This window comes from Marmota monax, unplaced genomic scaffold (assembly GCF_021218885.2).
Source record: "Marmota monax isolate L192 unplaced genomic scaffold, Marmota_monax_Labrador192_F-V1.1 WCK01_AAM20220418_F8-fsc00020, whole genome shotgun sequence".
Taxonomy (NCBI): domain Eukaryota; kingdom Metazoa; phylum Chordata; class Mammalia; order Rodentia; family Sciuridae; genus Marmota; species Marmota monax.
Genome location: NW_026692912.1, coordinates 10645388 through 10664804, shown reverse-complemented (window position 1 = coordinate 10664804; position 19417 = coordinate 10645388). Strand labels below are relative to the sequence as shown.

The 19417-nt window shown below is 42.2% G+C and overlaps 1 protein-coding gene across 5 annotated transcripts in view; it reads left to right on the top strand.

The window, feature by feature from the left end:
- Positions 1-19417, top strand: part of Astn2 (astrotactin 2) — an 848095-nt gene that overhangs the window by 355574 nt on the left and 473104 nt on the right. For all 5 annotated transcript variants that reach the window (XM_046451532.2, XM_046451529.2, XM_046451531.2 and 2 more), the window contains one exon: positions 12548-12715. In XM_046451532.2, the coding sequence (XP_046307488.1) occupies positions 12548-12715 (168 nt within the window). The remainder of the gene's footprint in view (positions 1-12547; positions 12716-19417) is intronic.

The following is a 19417-nucleotide window of genomic DNA, read 5'->3' as shown; positions in this document are numbered from 1 at the left end:
ATTAAGCATTTATTATGTGTCAGGTAGTGTTTTAAGCACTTTACATGTATTACCTAATTTACATTAAAAGTGAGTAATTCGAAACAACGGAAATTTAATTTACATATATTACCTCCTACGTTCCTATGAGATCATTATGCACATTTTTATAGTGGAGGAAGGAAAGCCCATTTAACTAGAGCCTTATCACTTGGCTTGTTAGTTGCAGGGCCAGAACACAAATGCTGGCTGCCTCACTCCATATTTTTGCCCTTCAACACCACACTGGACACTCTCTCTCTCTCTCAAATACAGTAGGGCTTCATTGTCTAAATGAATTCAACAACAGAAACAATGGCCATTGACTGTTTCTTTGCAAAAGTGAAACAGTCAACTTTGGTTGGTCTTTTCTATGTCTTCTGCTATTGCCCATTCCTGTTGTATAAATGTGATTGTGCACCATAGGGGTTAATTTGGAGTCACAAATTCATAGTTTGGCTATTTAACTGTGCTCTTTCAGATACTCAGCACCCCAGAAAGGACAATTAAGTTTGAAAGCAAAAGCATAAATATGTACCAGACGTCCTGCATGTCTCTCAGTTTAGCTATCATCCTTTGTTAGACTGTTAGTTCCACCTGGAAACAGAACTCAATGATTTTCTATCTTGGACACTTCACATATTTTTTTCCCCTTTAGAGGAAACATAATTTCTTTAACACTACCACCCTCCATTTTCTATTACAACATCACACGCGTGTGCATACACACACGTATACCACCCCGCCAGGACTCACAGAAACCCATTGTTTTCTTTGCTGCACTTGTTCATACTTTCAGTGGTGTAAGTGTTGGTGCATGTGACTGTTTACCACTCTTATATTATGCACTCTTGATGGCCAAGTGCCATGTCTGTCTTATTCCCCACCCTTTTAGCCAGACCTAGCATGTAAGTGATGCGCACTGGACACGTGTCAATTGTAGGAGTTCATAGATTCAGGAGTCAAAGTCAAAACCAGGCTGCTGAGAAGTAAAGTGATGGTAGATGAAGAAGGGTACCAGAAGTGTGGACTTGTGGATTCTATTTTAAGGTTTGTGTGGAACTTGTGCAGGATGCTTCTTTGTGACATGGAAATGATGGCAACTCTCCTTACCTTTCCCAGAATTCATAATAGGGTTTGGCAGCTGGAGGGTGATTGATGAGACTGCTTTGGTGTACCTGAGCTGCAGCTCTCCTTTATTATCTTGCTCCTGGTACCAATATTATATACTTAGGCAGCTGTTCACATCCGTGCCAGACAATGAAATCTGTTCCATCAACATAACTGTTGAAACCTCTGATTTTTGGAAGCTTTGCCCCATGTAGTCCTTTGTAACATCATAAAACAATTAGATTTAGGCTTAGCATTAATTTGAATTATTGTCCAGTTTCCAGAAAAATATCTCCTGGAAATTTCATGAGGATGTATTACATGTCTTTAGAGATATTAAATATTGAATTACAATATTATGTCACCCTCCCCTGCCACTTTTCTCTCTCCCCCTCAATATGGTGTGATTTATGTTTCAGCTGCTACCATGGGAAGCTTGGTACTTAGAGAAATAACCAAAGGTGAATGTTTACAGAAGCCACCCCCCACCCCAACAATAAAATATACTAGTACTGTGAACAGGTGTTCCTTGAAGTGAGAGGAATGGGAAGCCGTCTGGCGTTACCAAGCTTTGGATGAGCAGACCACAATTCTAGTTTTGAATCATCAGTCTTCTATCTGTGTGCTTTAGGACATGTACCATTAGCCTCCTTCAGCCTTAATTTCCTTGTCCATAAAATGGGCAGTGTTTCTAAGGTCAATTAGATTAATAGAAGCAGCAGCAGCAGCAGCAGCGGTAGCAACAATAAAATTTTCCATTTGAGAGGTGCATTCCATGTGTTAGACACGCACAGTCACATTTCATATTCTTGCAAATGCTATAAGGCTTGTACTTTTCATCCTCTTCTACATGAGGAAACTGAGAAAAGAATACTGAACATGTTCCAGGGGTCACTGAAATGGTGAGTTTAAGGGAGCCTTTTGGATCCAGGTTGGCCAACCTCAAGGTCTGCGCTTTCTGTACTGAAGCCATTTCTAGACAAAAGAAGAGAGTAGAAGGCAAGAGATCTGGAGGAAAAAGCAATACACACACACACACACACACTGACAGTGAGAGACAAAAGCAGGCAGGTGCCTGGGCCTAATTTGGTCGGTTGGCATTGAACCCACAGTGTAGTAATGAAACAGATCGGGGAGGAATTGCTAATATGGTTATTCTTAGTACTCACAGTTGTGAGTCGTCTTTGCCAAACAGCCCCTGACGTTAGTGCAGATTTCTTAGGAAAGGCAGAGAGAAGCACATCTCATAAGAAAGGATAGACCCAAAGAAGAAGGCACAGGACAGGGAAGGTAATTAAACTGCTAGATACAAAAGGCCACAAGCATTTCAGTGGGTCCTTCTGCAAGCCATCCACATCTCAGCCACAAGTTTTGCAAATGTACCCAACCTAATACATGCCAAGCATTCTTCTAGGGCCCCTCATGTTTGCAACGCATCTCCATTCCTTCCCTACCCAATGTACCCCAGGATATTGTCAACATCAAGAGATGCTACTGGAAAAAGCTTTAAGTCAGCCTTGAGGAAATGAGTGTAACCTGGGTAGGGGAGAGCAAAGTGACTTTTTCAAAATTAAACTATTGTCTTCCTGTGTCTCTGGCAGGACTACCATGTTGCACAATTTCAGGAGGCATTGTCTGCGTGGGATATAGTTGTTAATGGAAGTATCTGTGCTTATGTGTGTGTACTCATATGTATGCATGTGTGTGTGTGTGTGTGTGTGTGTGTATAATATATAAAATATATAAAACTCATGCCAATATCCAATTGCATATATATATGCAAAATATGCAGTAATAATGTGTTATATTTATGAATAGACATATAATTATACCTAGAATTCATGGCTTCCTACATAAAACGTGTCCTCTAGAATAGTACAACATAAAGACCCTAGCCAAGCACTGTTCTGTCCATAGGAAATTCACTTAAATTTTATTTAATGGCCATAGAAACTCTATGAAGGAATATAATTCCCATTGTGCCGATAAGGAAATGGAGGAGGCTTGCCAAGACTAAGTGATTTGTTCCAGGATCACACAACAAGTAGTGACTGGGCCAGGATTAAATCTGCCCTTCTTTGACTCCTGTCAAAGCTCCCATCTGAGCTCCCATGTCAGTTCATGTCTTACTTGGGCAGCTGACAGAGAGAAAGTGATTTTTTAGTATTAGAAAGTCAAAGCTAAAGGACCTTTGAGTTTTGGGAGCAACTGTCTACCATGTTCATTCAAGACACACTGATCCTAGATCAAAAAGAAAGCCAACATTGAGATTGGGCTTGATGCATACATTCCCAATGACATGATGAAGAAAAATTTTTTAAAAGAAAATCAATTCTTAAATTAAGAGTAAATAACTCTCTACATCTTTAACCAAATTTCTTCCTTAAAAATTTAAACAAGTTAAAGAAAACTGAGAAGCATTGCATGACTTTGTTCTTTTCCCATTACTCAGCTTGGTACCAAATTGTTGTATCCCTGGGGGGGGGGGGGGCGGGGGGGCACGGAATACTTTTTTAAAATGTCAAAACTTCAAACATCCTTTGTTCAGACTCAAATACCCCTAACTCAACTTTTAAGCAAGAGCAGGGATCTATAAAGGCATGTAGAATTCTGTGGCAATCTGTTCCTAGCCAGACTTTGATCACGATCTGAGGTGGGGAATACAGAAAATGACAGAAACAGAGCTATTGCCCAGAGGAAATTTGGGCCTGGCACTTCAGGGACATCTCCATTTGGGCAGAAGGAGGAGGAACGAGATACAACTTTATTTGAAAACTGCTATTTTTCTAATATAGAACACCCACAATCCCAGTGGTTTCTGGAGAAGCCACCTCCACGTCGCTTCCTCTGTCATATCTGGTGATGTGCTGTCAAAGTTTCTTCCAGGCCCTGGCCCTCTCAAGTTGTCAACATTGCCTGTCCCAGGGAGGAAGCCCTAGCCTCATGACCCTCCCTTAGCTCCCCAGGATCTGCTCTTGGTGGTCAATGTGACATCCTGCAACAAACCTGAGCCAGAGGTTACAACTCTTGGGTTTTATTCCTGCCCTGACACTTCTCAGCTGTGTGACCTTTGGAAAACCAGTTTCAATCACTGATCTCACCTCTTCATAGCACTGGGAGGGTGGAAGTCACAGAATCCAGATTCTAGGTGTATACATTAGGTCATTTATTGCATAACGATGGGGTGCGCTGTGAGTTTTGTGAACCTTGTAGCGTGTCCTTACACCAGCTAGATGGTGCAGTCTGTTAATCACCCAGGCTACATGGTATATGCATCTGGTATAGTCTGTCGCTCCCGTGGCCATGATGAGCAAAGCAACACAAACTCAAATCAAGCACAAGAGAAAATGATGCAATGAAGAGACTGGTAAAGATGAGCTGTCTGCAGCTGCTGCTGGTGTAATAGGCCATGGTGTTTTTTGGTGAAGTTATTTTTAATAGGTAGAAGCCTACAACCTAAGTAATGATAAATGTCTACTAGTAAATACATAAACAGCAACATGGACAATTATTGTCATTATCAAGTACAAGTTCCAGACATAGTTGTGCATGTCACCCTTTCATATGACTGGCAGCACCACCATCACCACAAACACATTATGACAGCTATAATGTCACTAGGGATGGGAGGTTTTCAGCCCTTATCCTCTCAAGGGACCACTGTTGGATATGAGGTTCGTCTTTGATCAAAGACTCTTGATGCACTTCCCTAATCCCAATGGGATCTTAGGCCCCTTGGTCCCTTTCCTTAACCCAAGTTTTCTTATCTCTAAAAGAAGAGGGTGTGACTGGAGCAGGCATCTTTGCTGAGGATCACTTGCAAAAAATGGAGTGAAAATGGATTCTCATATGCAGGGTGAGATAATTTTACTCTTTTTATGTACACCAAAATATAATATGCAAGCTCTACCAATACTACATAAACAGATACACAGTATATCTCTAGCATTACAATTTCATGGGTGAGACATGGTTTGTGAAAAATGTTTTAAAAGGCTTCTTAGAGAATAATAAAACAGTCAATTCTGGGACCAAAGAACTCTCAGTTTTCTGATATTTTGTAAAATTAAATATGTAACTATTATAGTATCATAACATTCGGATCTGTTGTATGATGAATCGAAGAAGATTCCAATCTTAACCAAGTTTCTGTCTTCTTCAGTGCTTGGAAAAATTGTATTTCTTATAAAATGAAGCAAAAGAAAGAGATTGACCTCTTTAAAATAGCTACTGGAACTTCTTGGGGTCTTCTCAGCTTCTTTCCCCCTCTTATCATGTGCATCTTATTCTCATCCTGTATCATCGTCGTCTCTCTTCCAGTGATGTCGGAAGTATTTGGAACCAGGTTGTACATATCACTGGGCATCTGAGGAATGGGTGAAAAGAGCACAGGTCAGACTAGGGCTTTTATTCTAAGCTCCATGAACCCCTGAGCAGCCCATATATAAAACTGGGTTTATTTGTTGGTTTCCCTAGTAACACTGTGCATTTTGTTTTATAAACTTGAAAAATTTATTCTGAAATGTAATCCATAGGGATCCCTGGCACAAAATAAAGATTAATGTGTGCAAATGGCAGAATGAAGAGATAGTTGTCAAATATGATGCTAGTAGTAGTATATCGATTTGCCATGCTGCCATGGAAAGTACCTTAAAATTTCAAGATCAAAGGATCAGCAGGGTTGGCTATTTCTGGGGCCTCTCTCTTTGACTTGTTGATGGTGGCCTCCCATTGTGTCTTCACGGGGTTTTTCCTCTGTGTGCATCTATGGCCTAATCTCTTCTAAGGAGGACACTGGTTGTATTGGGTTAGGGTTCACCCTAATGACCTCATTCAATTTTTATTTACCTAAAGAAGCAAAGGGCCTGTCTTCAAATACCATCACTTCCAGAGGCAATAAGCATTAGAACTACAACATGCATTTGAGGGGAACATGATTCAGCCCATAACAGGTAGGGAGCTTACAGAGGAACAGGAAAAGGTTGAAGTTGACCCCAGGAAATGGAAAATAAAATGTCAGGAGGGAAGAGAGGACGAAGGGGAAGATCAGGGAAGCTGACTGGCTGATGATCCTCTCAGAGATCCCTGTAATAATGCTCTCAGAGATTGATGGCTCCTAGCTATCCAGATTGTCTCAAACTTGATTTTGCAGTTTGATCACCCACTCATTAAATAGTTTCAGTTAACGGTGGCAAGCCTGACTCTGGGCTCCATAGGCTGGGGAATAGGGCATTAGTGAACACACACTTCAGGGATCTGTTGGGCTGATAGCAGGGGTGGTCTTCATTTCTCTTTTGTCAGAGTTTGGTTTTTCATCCTGTTCTGAGGAACGACATTTCTCCCAGGTCCAAGACCTCAACAGGTAGAAAGAAACCATGGTGATCAAATAGAATAAGTGGAATCTTTAATTATTTCATAGCCAAAGAAAGCCGAGAAAGACAAATGAATGCTTCTGGCCAAAACATTCCCTGTACCGCAACTGAGAAGACCGTCTTTTACTGGTCGGCTACCCACTCACCACTGTGACCAGAGACTTGTTTTTGAAATGTTCATCCGTGGGTCTCAGAGGTCTGTCTCATGATTCGAGGTATAATGAAAGGGATTCACAGCTGCTGTCTGGCTCTCCAGGCAATTTTTATCTGGTGACACCACCTTCAGTGGTATTTTTAGTTCTCATCTGTAGCTTTCTGTTTCTTTGGGGGCTGATGTGCCTCTGGCTTTTCAAAGAACATTACAGAGTGGCCTGAGCTCCCCAGCTCACCCCTGATCTATGCTGCACAATTACAGAAACAGGCTTATAATCAATGTAATTGAAGATCAGAGTTAATGAGGACCTCCGTGCCCCGTGCAGTCCCCTGAGCAAGGCTGGTCTTCAGATGCTAGATAAGGAAATGATTGGGCTGAACTGAAAATCCATTTGGCTAATTAGATGATGTATATTCCCACAAGGCAGTGGGAGAAAAACCTGTGTGTGTGCATATGTATGTGTGTGTATGTGTGTTATGTTGTGTGTGTGTGTGTGTGTTTAAAAATAAGGAAACATGACATTTTGAAGTTGAGAGCATTTGGCAGAGATTTATTTCAGAGTCATTTCTCTCTGGGGGGATCTGTATGAGTATCTTAGAGAGGAATCTTAGAGCACCCAGTAATGGGAGTGCATTTTTAACATGAAGCCAAGAAAATAAAACAGAAGTCCAGAAGAAAATTCAAGAAATATGATGCACATGGAACAATGAATTTTACTCCTTTGCTGGGGAGTATTGATTCCCAAGAAATGCCAGACTTTGTTCAGAGAGTGCTTCTTGATACTCTTTGACTTTAATATTGCTCCTTTCTGCCTCATTCTCTCCACACCCACCCAGCATCTTCTGAGCCTCCACTACACGCTAGGGACCATGCTGATTATAGAGCTAAATAAAGTATAGGATTTGCCTTCAGTAAGATGGGATGAGAAACGGGGGAGGGGAATGGACACTCAGGCTTTGCCTTATTGTTTCCATGTCTGCTTTGCCTTTTTGGTCTATGAACTTGGTAGCAAATGTCAGCTTTTATTCACCGAGAGCCCAGTGCAGGGCTTGATGCTGCATAGTGTCTCAAATGCATGAATGAGTGAACCTGCAGCATGGAATGTGAAGCTACTGTTTGAGTGAGATTCCTCCTAAGTATTAAAAGGGTTAGGGGAAGTATGAGCCTGGTCTGGAGTTGGGCCTTATGGAGTGAATATCACATGGGTTGCCATATAATGTGGAGGACATAGCTCGTCATGCTTTGCTCCTTTTACCTTGACTTCTGTCTGGTTTCTTGTTCCCTTTCCCATCTTTCGGGGTCTAACTTAAAGGCCACCTCTCAATGCTTCCTCTGTCAGCTCCTGTTTTTTCTTCTTCTTATGTCCAAAGACAATGCCTAGCCTTTTCAGGAAGTCCTCAACCCACTATAGTTTTTATTATAGATATCTGTACATATATTTGATCACCCTTATTGAGTCCATAATATTCTCAATGAATTCAGCCCATTTCTCAGTCTCTACGTCTGTTTACTAAACAGGGAGAGGTTTACTCAGTGTTAGTTAAATGAACACATTAAATTTGATACAAAGTCTCTCCTTTGCACTATCTGGTACGGTATGCCCCTGCTGTATCTCCTTGCTCCTTCCATGAAACCCTTCTACCTGAGTCTGTACTTTAGTTATCCCTTTCCATGCCCATGGGGTATATGAGAACTCAGGGACCAACATAGTGAAGTTCAAGTTTTAGTTTGAACTGGGAGAGTCTAAAAGACTAGTCTTATTTTCTGGCCTTCACAGGATGAAAAAAAAAACACTAAATTTGGGGGGGGGGATTCATAAGCATTTCTACTTCATAATACCATGAAGTGAGAAGAAATTTAACTTAGTCAAACAAGGAATTTTTGATATCATTAATGTACTTGACATTCACTAAACTCCCAGCATGTTATAGGCATTTTACCAAGAGCCAAATTGATGAGGACTAATGAATCACAACCTGTTTCCTGTAGGAAATCAGTCTATTGGAGAAAACAAAAGTCTTCCAACACTATACTCTATGCATTAAAGGAGTTTGCAGACTACTGGAGGCGTGGTGAAAGGAGAACAGAAAACAACCCAACCAAAGTCCCTGCTTCCCGAGACAGCCTGGAATAACCGGAAGGTCCCACCTCTGGAGGCTGAACCGTCTTGCTTCAGTTTTCACTTTTGCCATTTACTAATTGTGCAGATCTGGCCAGATCAATTTCTTCCCAAAATTCATGGTATCCTTCTGGAAAATAGATAAATACCTATCTTACAAGGCTGTTGTGAGGACTAAGTGAGCAGATTGTGTTACACATTCCCAGGGATGAACAGAAGACATCCCAAGGACAATAGCTCCCCTCTGCCATTAGACCAATTGTACATCTCTGTGTAGGGAAGTGAAGGTAACCTGCTGATTTAGTCCATTCATGTTGCTATATCAGAATGCCATAGATTGGGTGTTCATAAACAACAGAAAGCATATATTTCATAGGTCTGGAGCTGGCAAGTCCAAGTTCAAGATGCTGGCAGACTGATCTACTACCTGGTTCATAAACGATCATCTTTTCTGGGTCCCCACAAGGTGAAAGGGGCAAGGAGCTTTCTGGGTTATCTTTTATGAGTGTATGAATCCCATTCATGAGAGTTTCTCTCTCATGACCTAATCACCTCCAGAGGCTCAATTTCCAAATTCCATCCCACTGGGGGCTAGGTTTGTGGATTGGGGAGGAGGCACATCTAGTCTGAACTACCTACTTTCAAGCCAGTTCCTTCCAAGGAAACTCATACTTCTCATATTTGATACCTGATAACTAATATTCTATTTAAAATCCAAGTTTATAAGAAGTCCAAATAATAATCAACATGGCTCTGGTTAGGTGAGATTTCACAGTGTGCCCAGGACTTACAGGGGTGGATATTGTGATGCTGAACCCCGGTCTCCAGTTAGCACCAAGGCTTACTCATTCCCCCAGCCACCAGGAACGTTGGTGGTTGTCCACTGTCAGATGAGTTCTTACTGGAGAAATGTCCTTCATTGAAAGGGAACAGTTCATCCAAGGTTATGTTCGTTCCCCAGGAAAAACTCACAGCCCACGACTGGTAGAGGTACAAAGGCTGCCTTGACTTCAACTCAGAAGGACCATCCCAGTTCCAGAGTGCCCATGGAACCAACTAGAACTTGTTGAGACTTTCCAGAAGTTTGACTTCCCCCTCTGCTCAATCCTGCTTTGCTTACCCCCTTACAAGAGTGCCCCCCAAGCTTCCTGCATGCCAGTCTTTGTCTTTGCATCTGTTTTCTGGTGATCCTGACCTAAGACAAATAACTTGTCTCATTGAATCTGGATCTTAACTCTATGAAGGGTGTGGGTATCCATGTTTTTCATAGGTAGTAACTGAGGGCTTGTTTTCTTGCACAAGCTGACAGAACCAGTAAGGAACAGAAAGAGGATGTGAACTCCTATCTCGCTGACTGTTCTCTTTATCGCTGCACTGTGTAGCTTTCCTGAAGTAGCAGGATTAACCAAACTCAGCCCTGGGACACAATTCAATATCCATCCCTCAGTCTTTAGTGAGAATAAATACAAGAATTATCCATTTAAACAGCATGACTGTGCTTTTTAAAAGAAAAATCTGTAGTTGATACTGATGTTCGGTGCCTTGCTCAAGGACCCATGTGACATGTTTCTGCTTGGGCTTAGTTCCAGTGGGGGAAATATGGCTTTGCAGATAGATTTGCATATCTTCACTTGCCAGGAATGTGAAATATGGAATCCAACAGACTCCTTCCTTTTTTTTTTCCCCCCTGTTTTAGCTGCCAAGGATTTTAGGGCCAGATTCAAGGGTGGTCATTTCCTTATCTCAGCACCTGATGCTGTCTGCTCCTGCTATTTATGTGGACACCTCTTCCATCCACACCAAAAATACTGTTGTCAGTTGAACTTTTCCCTGGGAACTCATTCTTTAGGTAGTAGAAATTATCATATTTATGTGAATTAGAGAAGATCATCGCAGCCTGCTCTGCCCTTACCTGTTTCAGGGAACCTTTTTCACCCACAGCCTTAGGTGCTCTGGCAGCCAGTTGAGATCACTGTGGTTCCTCCTCCCTGACCATTTCATGTTGGACCACAGCAGGTCACCTGAGCCAAACTGAGTCCCAGCTTAGGTCAGTTAGCAGGGTCTGATATGATGTCACAGAGAGCTCTCTGTCAAACCAATCTGATACTTATTAACTGAGTCCTCCTGTGGGGAATTCAAATTGCATCACTGAAGACTTTTAGCTTGACAGTGAAGTACAGAGAGGCAGACACAGGGGAGAAGCCAAGCCATATTAATTGTGAAACACAATTGAATGTCTCATGGAGTGGAGTTTTCCTAGATCTGCCGCGAATCCAGAACCACTCTTCTAGTTCAGCTTTATGAAGCCTCTTGCTGTTTGCAGTCAGATTTTTTTTTTAACCCTGTGAAATTCAACCTTTGCTTTTCTTTATTGATATCTATGTGCATTCACCATTTACAACCCATTTTCAGCCACCCTGAATGGCTGTTTCTTGCCTACCCCAAAATGATGTATGCATCTGTGTTTGTGCACTGATGCATATGTGTGGAATATATTTGCGTGCACATATGATTTTATGTATTATTATGCATGCATGTGCAATATATTAGCCTATACACATGTAAGTGTATGTAAGTTAACTGTCTATCATATGAATTCATGAGGGGCATTTCAGGACACAGATCACAAAAACAGAATTCTGGCCTGTGTGTTTCAGGAACAGATTTGCGTCATCATTGTAAAAATATTGGTCACAATAAAAACTTGAATCCTCAGCCACTCCTGAAGGTAATCTGATCTGATGCCCTGGCTTTTAGTCCCACAGGGTTAGAGCCTGCTGGAACTGCTACACAGCTGCTCCATTGTGATAGATTGCAGTGTCCCTTTGATCCAAACCCCACCTTATCCCTACTGTTTCCCAAATCAAAAGTTTCACTGTGTGACTGCAGAGTTTTTCCTTTGAGACTTTTTAAAAATCTGTTCCTGTTTCTGTGTCCCTATCTCTATCACTTTAACTTTCTCGGAATAAAAATAACAATAAAAAATTAAAATCAGGCTGGGGATATTGTTCAGTGGTACAGCAGTTGTCCAGCGTAGGCGAAGGCCTGGGTTTGGTTGGTTCCCTCTCAGCAGAAAACAAACAAACAAAAAATAACAACAACAAAATCCATAACACGACTAGGACAGGAGGCCTGGATGTTATTTTCCTTTTTTACACTCAGCCAGTCTCTCCTATAAATCACTCACCCAACCCCTGTGGGCATTTGTGGTCCCTATTCTAGAGGCAGTGCCTGGATGACAGGGACGTTAGCTGTTTTATTCCTCCTGAAATTTAACATTTAATCATCCTTCACTAGAACAAGTCAGGTGCTGGCTAAGCACTTCATCCACGTTAATTAATTTCATTCTCACAGCTGAGGTGGGCCTCATTAATATTTCCATTTACAGATGAAATCCCCAAGTCCCAGAGGCACCGAGTGACTTTAATGGCTAGTTCAGATCAGGACTTGAACCCACATCCCCCTCAGTCCTCAGGACCTACTCTTAACCCCTAGGCTGAACTAACTCTCTCTCTCTCTCTCTCTCTCTCTCTCTCTCTCTCTCTCTCTCTCTCTCTCTCTCTCTCTCTCTCGTCTGATTTACCTCTGCCTCTGTTGACTTATGGCACCTTACTGTCACAATATAAATGCTCAGTAAAATGCCTTTAGACTCGTGAGGTCTGGTGTCAGGGGCAGGGGAATGGTGGTTTGTATGCACCTCTCTGATCCTACAGCATCAGCAGCAAGACCCTAAAATTGAGGAGAAAGTAGCTGTCTTTCTCTGTTCACCCCTAGGGAGCAGCTTCGTGGTGAGCGAAGGCAGCTACCTGGACATCTCCGACTGGTTAAACCCGGCCAAGCTGTCCCTGTATTACCAGATCAATGCCACCTCCCCGTGGGTGAGGGACCTCTGTGGACAAAGGACAACAGATGCCTGTGAGCAGCTCTGCGACCCAGAAACTGGTGAGCCGTGGGAGACGGGGCTGGGGTTACCAAGTGGGAGAGCATGGGCCGAAGGTGGGTCTGCCCTTTCTGCCAAGAGAGCCTGGATTCTGAGCCATTGACCAGGGGCTTGACATAAAGGCCCATCTATGCAGTTCATGCTGTAACCACATGCTTCCATTTCCTGGTAAGGGAGAAAATTTTTAGAGAATCACAGAAACTCAGAGTTAGAAAAGACCACAGAGAACACATCATTCAAGTCCAGGAAGGCAAATGGTCTGAATGTCACCAGAGACACCCTTGAGTTCAGATCCTGCCTACCTCTTGCTAGCTGGGTATTCTGTAACAAGATACTGCACATCTCTGAGTACCAGGAAATTTTAAAATGGAACCCAACCAACAAGCTGGGCATAGGGGCACACATCTGTCAGGTGGATTGTGAGTTCAAAGCCAGCCTCAGCAACTTAGCGAGGCCCAAAGCAACTTAGTGAGACCCTGTCTCAAAATAAAAATATAAAAAATAAGGCTGGGAATGTGGCCCAGTGGTTAAGATCTCCTGGGTTCAACCCTGGAACCAAAAAATATAACCAACAAGACTATTGAGTAAATGAAATAATACACAGAAAGTTCCCAGGATATTCATTCATTCATTCGTTCATTCATCCATTCATTCAATAGATATTTTCTGAGTAACCATGAGAACATAAAAGTGGACAAAAAAGGCAAAAATCTCTGCCTAATGAAGCTTTTGATCTAGTGTGTGTGGCAGGAGACGCTAATTCTGCATGGTCTAATATGATTGCCATAAGCCATATGTAGCTACTTTAAATTAATTGAAATTAATAAAGGTAAGTATTCTTATCCCCAGTCACACTAGCCAGATTTCAAGTGTTCCATAGCCTCATGTGAAGAGCGCTACCTACTTGAACCACAAACTTGAAACATTTCCATGCCTGTGAAAAGCTCTGTTGGGTAGAACAACAACAGGCAGGTAAACAAGTACATATACATACACTGGCATGGGGTGGGTGCTGGAGGGCAGGGCATAAGGAACCGGAAGCTGGAGCTGGAGCAGGATTTGTCATCATAGAGAGTGGTCAGAGGAGCTTTCTCTGAGAAGGTGACATTTGAACAGGCACTTCAAGGCGAGACCAGAGGAATCCATGCCAATATGTGGGGGAGAGCTTTCTCTGCAGGGGAAACTGCAAGGGTCAGTGACAGAAGCCCACAAATGGGTCATTGTTTCTGCACTGGCAGGAAGCCCAGGATGGCGGGAGGAAAGTGGGAGAAGAGAGGAGTAGGAGGTGTGATCTGAGGAACAGAAGGTGTGGGTCTGAGGGCAGATTCGGACTCTTGTATAGGGTGAGGTGAACTTTGGATTGTACTACGAGTGAGATGGAAGGTCCCTGGAAGATTCTGAGCAGAGGAGCCATGGGACCTGACCTGTATTTTAACATCATCGCCCTGGCTGCAGAGTGGTGAGCCAACACCAAGCATGCTCACACATCCTGTGCTCTCGCCTGGGCAAAAGTGAGTGGTGGCCTGGGCCATGGAGCTGGGGGAGAAGAGAATGAGAACGTACTCAGCATCCGGGTGACGATTGAAAATTGTTCATTGTGAACAGTAGGGCAGATCATGTTGCTAGCCAGGGATGCCATGGCATGGTCAGTGTTGGGTTAAGGGGATAAAGAGCTCAATCCTGGGTATGAGGTCAAGGTGACTGGTTAATGTCATGGAGAAACAAAGGATGGGCATTTGACTTGTTTTGAGGGCCGTTGGTTGCATTGGTGTTCCGGAGCCCCAGTGTCTAGCAACTCTGCCTTAACAGGAAATGGAGGGGACCCTGATGTGTTTACAGTGTGCCATCCACGAGACACTTCTGGAATGACGCCTGTCTGGCTCATGGCCAGGGGGTCCCACACATAGGAAACTTGTTTTCTTGTGGCTTTTGTCTGACCTTTGTTCAGTTCATTCCTGATTGAGCATTGCTCTGGCTCTGGGAACTCGACTTTGTGTTCTTCCCAGGGTCTTGGGAAAACCCTGTCTGGGGAAGCACCTGATTCTTCAGATAAAAGCACAAATTCAATAATCCCCACAGCAGAAAATATGTTCAAAGATTTTTTTACTTATAGATTCTGAGCTGGGAGGTTGTAATGAGCCACCCCTCCATCTCCTGTCACAAAAGGTAGTGATAAAGAGTCAGAGAAGGACGGGGGACGGAGAGAGATTCCACTGACTGTACATTGGAGAACAAAGTGTGGCTCACTTTAAATCCACTGGCAAATATTTGAGTGATCCATTTAAAGGAAGTAGTAGGAAAGCAGGGAGCCCATTGTGCTAGGCCTGCAAGATGCCTCCAAGTTCTTATGTCTGCTCACTGGTTTGAGCCATTTGGGTGGAGAGTTCTACTTCTAATGCTCAGGCAGCAAGCTTTGCTGTGTTGTTCTGGATGTGTGACAAATATCTGGATTGACCACATTGAGGAACTGGAAGGAGATGTAGAGTTAGGAACCACATCAAGGGTGACTAACGGAATCCTGCTGTGGTACACAAAAAAAGTTAAACTTATATTCAAAGTGAAAGCCAAAGTCACATAAAAGTATGAGCCTTCACTACAGATCTACAACTCAAATTTGAAGAAGAGATCTTAGCTGAAGATAGAAATGTGCATTTCAATAGCATCTGTGTGTGCTTTTTTTTTTCTTTTGATTAAAAAAGAAGCAAGATTATTGATGGAAGGGAACCGAAAGGAGCATCTTTGTGCCTCCCTCTAAGCTGCCCACACCAGGCAAGTGGTGAGTATTTGCAGGGCTGGCTTCCCAGATGATCTGCTTCTCATGCATGTTTCTGATTTCTGACGATCTTCTCCATTAGCCACAGGCTTGGGGGCACACTTCTAAATAGTGGACCATCCAAGGAGTGAGTGTGTATTAGCCAGTTTAGAAAATAATCAGCCCTTCCATCAATATCCTCTGGAATTTACCACACATACCCCACCCCTAAGAGTTGAAAGTATCATGAGGATCCATTCTGCAACCATCTCAGCTTTCTTGTTGATAATTGAGGTACAAAGAAAAGAGGTGACAAGATCAAGGTCACAGCTGGCAGATGGCAGAGCCAGGATTTCAGCTCATCTTCTAAACTATTGCTTCTGTAGCCCTAGAAGGATGTATGAATGGGGCCTGAGATTCTGTGGTTCTAATGAGCGGCCAGCTGGTGCTGATGCATCTGGCTCATGGACTAGCCTTGTGGCAGCAATGCCTTTAACAGTCTTCTTCCAAAACAGTCCTCCCATATTTACATGCTCAGCAAAAGGCTCAGATGTTAGATTTGTTGATTGATCATCTTCACAAAACCATGTTCAATTCTGATGCTTCATCTCCTTCCTCAGTTTGCCCTGTGCCCCGAGCTCTAAGGACACAGAGCACCTGCAGGTTCATGAAAGCACTATGGCCTCTTTCCCTGCAACCACTTTACAGGCTCTTTCCTCAACTTGAAATGCTTTTCTCCTTGGAGACCAACAGTTTCATTTTCTTTCCTTCACAATCAACCAAACCCCCTTCCTCCCACAGGCCTTCCTGATCCCCTCCCTGGCCCTGACCTGATGGAAGGGTTCAACTTTCTGTGGTCATAGCCTTCTGTTCTTCGATATGTCCTAATTCTTGTCCCTTTGAAGAGTCATCATTCTTTGTCTGGCTCTGTCACAGACTGGAAATTCTGTCGGGGGATGAGGGAGGGCAGTTCAAGATGTGTATCTCATTCACCCCTCTATCTTTAAAGCTCAGCATCATGCCTGATATGTAATAGGTGAGCAGAGAATCATGAAAATAGGAAGGAAAGAGTCAATTTCTCTGCTTCTAGAAACAATGACATATACCACTTCTAGCCCACCCTCACCCCCCACCCTATCTACTTGCACAAGAACTCAAATATCTTCAAGCTCTTGAGACATTGGGTCACCAGAACTGTCTAACAGCGGGTTATCTGAACTCCAGGGTACTCTTGTCTGGTCCTTACATTACGCCATGTCCTGAAGAGCATCCTGTTTTTAATTTTCCCCTCTGCTCCTACTCAGTGTCCCACAAATGCCAGGCAAGGTCTCCCTTTGTGACTAAAACTACAAGTTCCTCCCTCCAACTGAAATACTTTCCATTCTTTAATCATCTTCCCTCTTAATCCTACTCACTTAATTGCCTCTCATTTCCTTTTGGTAGAATGGATGACTCTACAGAATCATTAGAATCCTATGTTGACTTAAAACAAGATTAAAATTTGAATTATTGTTTGAAAATTTGTCTCCCCTGCTAGACTATAAGCTCATAAGACTGGGGACTGTATCTAATTTATCCCCATATCCTTCTCACCTCAATGCCCAGCAAAGTGTCTTACTCTTATAAATCACTCAAGGCATAAATGGATGGGATTATCTACAGGTAAGAGTGGAAATGGGAACATAAGATCCCTGAATATATTTTCATGAGGCTTGACTGAGGGCCACTTTGTAAAATTTAGTTCAATTTGTTAGATTCAATTCAAGCAAGATTTTCTTAATTCCACAACTCATAAGTCTCTGTGTTAAGTGCTATGGGAAATCACAGACAAATTGGACAGTGTTCTTGTCTTCGTGGATTTTACATTCTCACAGGGATAAAAAGAATCTTCTCATATACAGCTATTATAAAAAACATGGTGTGGCATAAATCAAGAAAAATGCATGAACAAAGTGCCTCTTGCCTGGAGAACAGGGAGAGATGTGCTCTAGATGGGGATTTCAGGAGATATGTCATGGAGATGACCTTTTAGCTTAGCTTCATAGAATGAATGGGGAGTATGGGTAGGAGCATGCTGTAGCAGAAGAAACTTAATTTTACAAAAAGAGGAACAAAGTTTGCATTGATTCTAGGAAACAGCAGTGTAGTCCGGGCTGGCATCTGGAAAATGTGCTAGGCATGAAGTGGAGGCAAAGAAGTGGGAGAGTGGGATAGGGTAAAATTGGCAAGGTAAGATGAAGAGAGCTCATAAAAAGGTAAGAATCGGGAAGGCTATATTGGCCATTGAAAAAGGAAAACTGCTCTACATATCTTCCTAACTGAGGAAATATGTAACTGCCCAAAGGAACAGCTTCACCTTCCCCCATTGCCTTTCATTCCATTAAGAGTGCAAATTTCAAACCATCCTTCAGTGGGTCAAATCTGTAGGGCTGGACAGAATCATGGAGTCACAGCATTGGTCATCATGTCTTAATGCTATTTTGGATGTGTTGAAAGGAGGGATTATTTTTTTCCCAAATGACAGAGCAATGATGATATAGCTGAACAATGTCTGATTACTGTGGCACATCCATGAACCTGACCATGTTTACCTGGCTGTGCGCCAGAGCCCAGCTCAATTGTGCTTTTCTAGGAGTTTCATGATTAGTACCACCCGCAGGGCTGACTGTGAAACTGGATCCATGGAACTGGATCCATGGTGTGCTGGAGCGAACTCGAATGGGCCCATGAAAGTTGACTGTTTGCCTCTCTTCCCAACTCTTTGTTCAGTGGTGCAGATTGGTAGCTTGGAAATTGACTATGATGAGATTATTTACACCAACAAAATTGATAAATGCTACAGAATGAGAGTTTACTTTCTTCAGAAAGCCAGTCACTGAATATTTTCCAGCATAATACTGGGTGGGATGTGAACCAACAAGTCAAAGACTGAGACCAAGAAAGGATTAAGGGACACTGAACATGTTACCAGAGAGTGGTGTTATGCTTCTTTCTGGAATAGACTCCTCTAACTCTCCATCTCTCTGAGTACAGAAAGTGAATAATCAAGGATGACTTGCTGTAGTCCCAAAGAACACAGCACCAAATAGTTCAAATGATCAGGCTTTGATTCTCAAGGACATTTCCAAAGGTCAGTTGTTGTTGTGATACAGCTCTGCAAAAGTTCTAAACATATGTGATATCATGCTAAGCTCTGTGTATCTTTGATCCACATAGTTTGATGCCTTCAGCATAGCTTTTTTTGGCTTAGGCTTTGGCTATTTTGGATTTCTTATTTTTCCAAATGAATTTTAGGGCTGCTTTTTCTAATTCTTTCAAGAATGTACTTGGAAGTTTGATAAGGTTTGCATTAAATCGGTATGCTGTATTTGGTAGTATGATCATGTTAGCAATATTAATTCCACCCATCCATGAACATGGGAGGTCTTTCCATTTCCTTATGTCTTCTACAGTTTCTTTTTTTAGAATTCTGTAATTTTAATTGTAGAGGTCTTTCACCTCCTTGGTTAGATTTATTTATATGTATTTTATTTGGGGGTTGGTTATTGTGAATGGCATTTTTTCCTGAATTTTTTTAGCAGATCCATTATTGGTATATAAGTAATTTGTTGATTGTGTATGTTGACTTTGTAACCTGCTACTTTGCTGAATTTGTTTACTAGTTCTAACAGTCTTCTGATAGAACTTTTTGGATCTTCTAAGTAGGGTATCATATCATCTGCAAATAATAATTTGACTACTTTTCTTATATTTATCATTTTTATTTACTTCTATTGCCTAATTTCTCTTGATGGAATTTCTAATAGTATACTAAATAGAAGTGGTAAGAGTGGACATCCTTGTCTTGTTTTAGATTTTAAAGAAAATGCTTTCAGGTTTTTTTTTTTTTTTTTTTTTTTGCATTCACTACAATGTTGGCTTTGGGTTTGTCTCATATAGTCTTTATGATGTT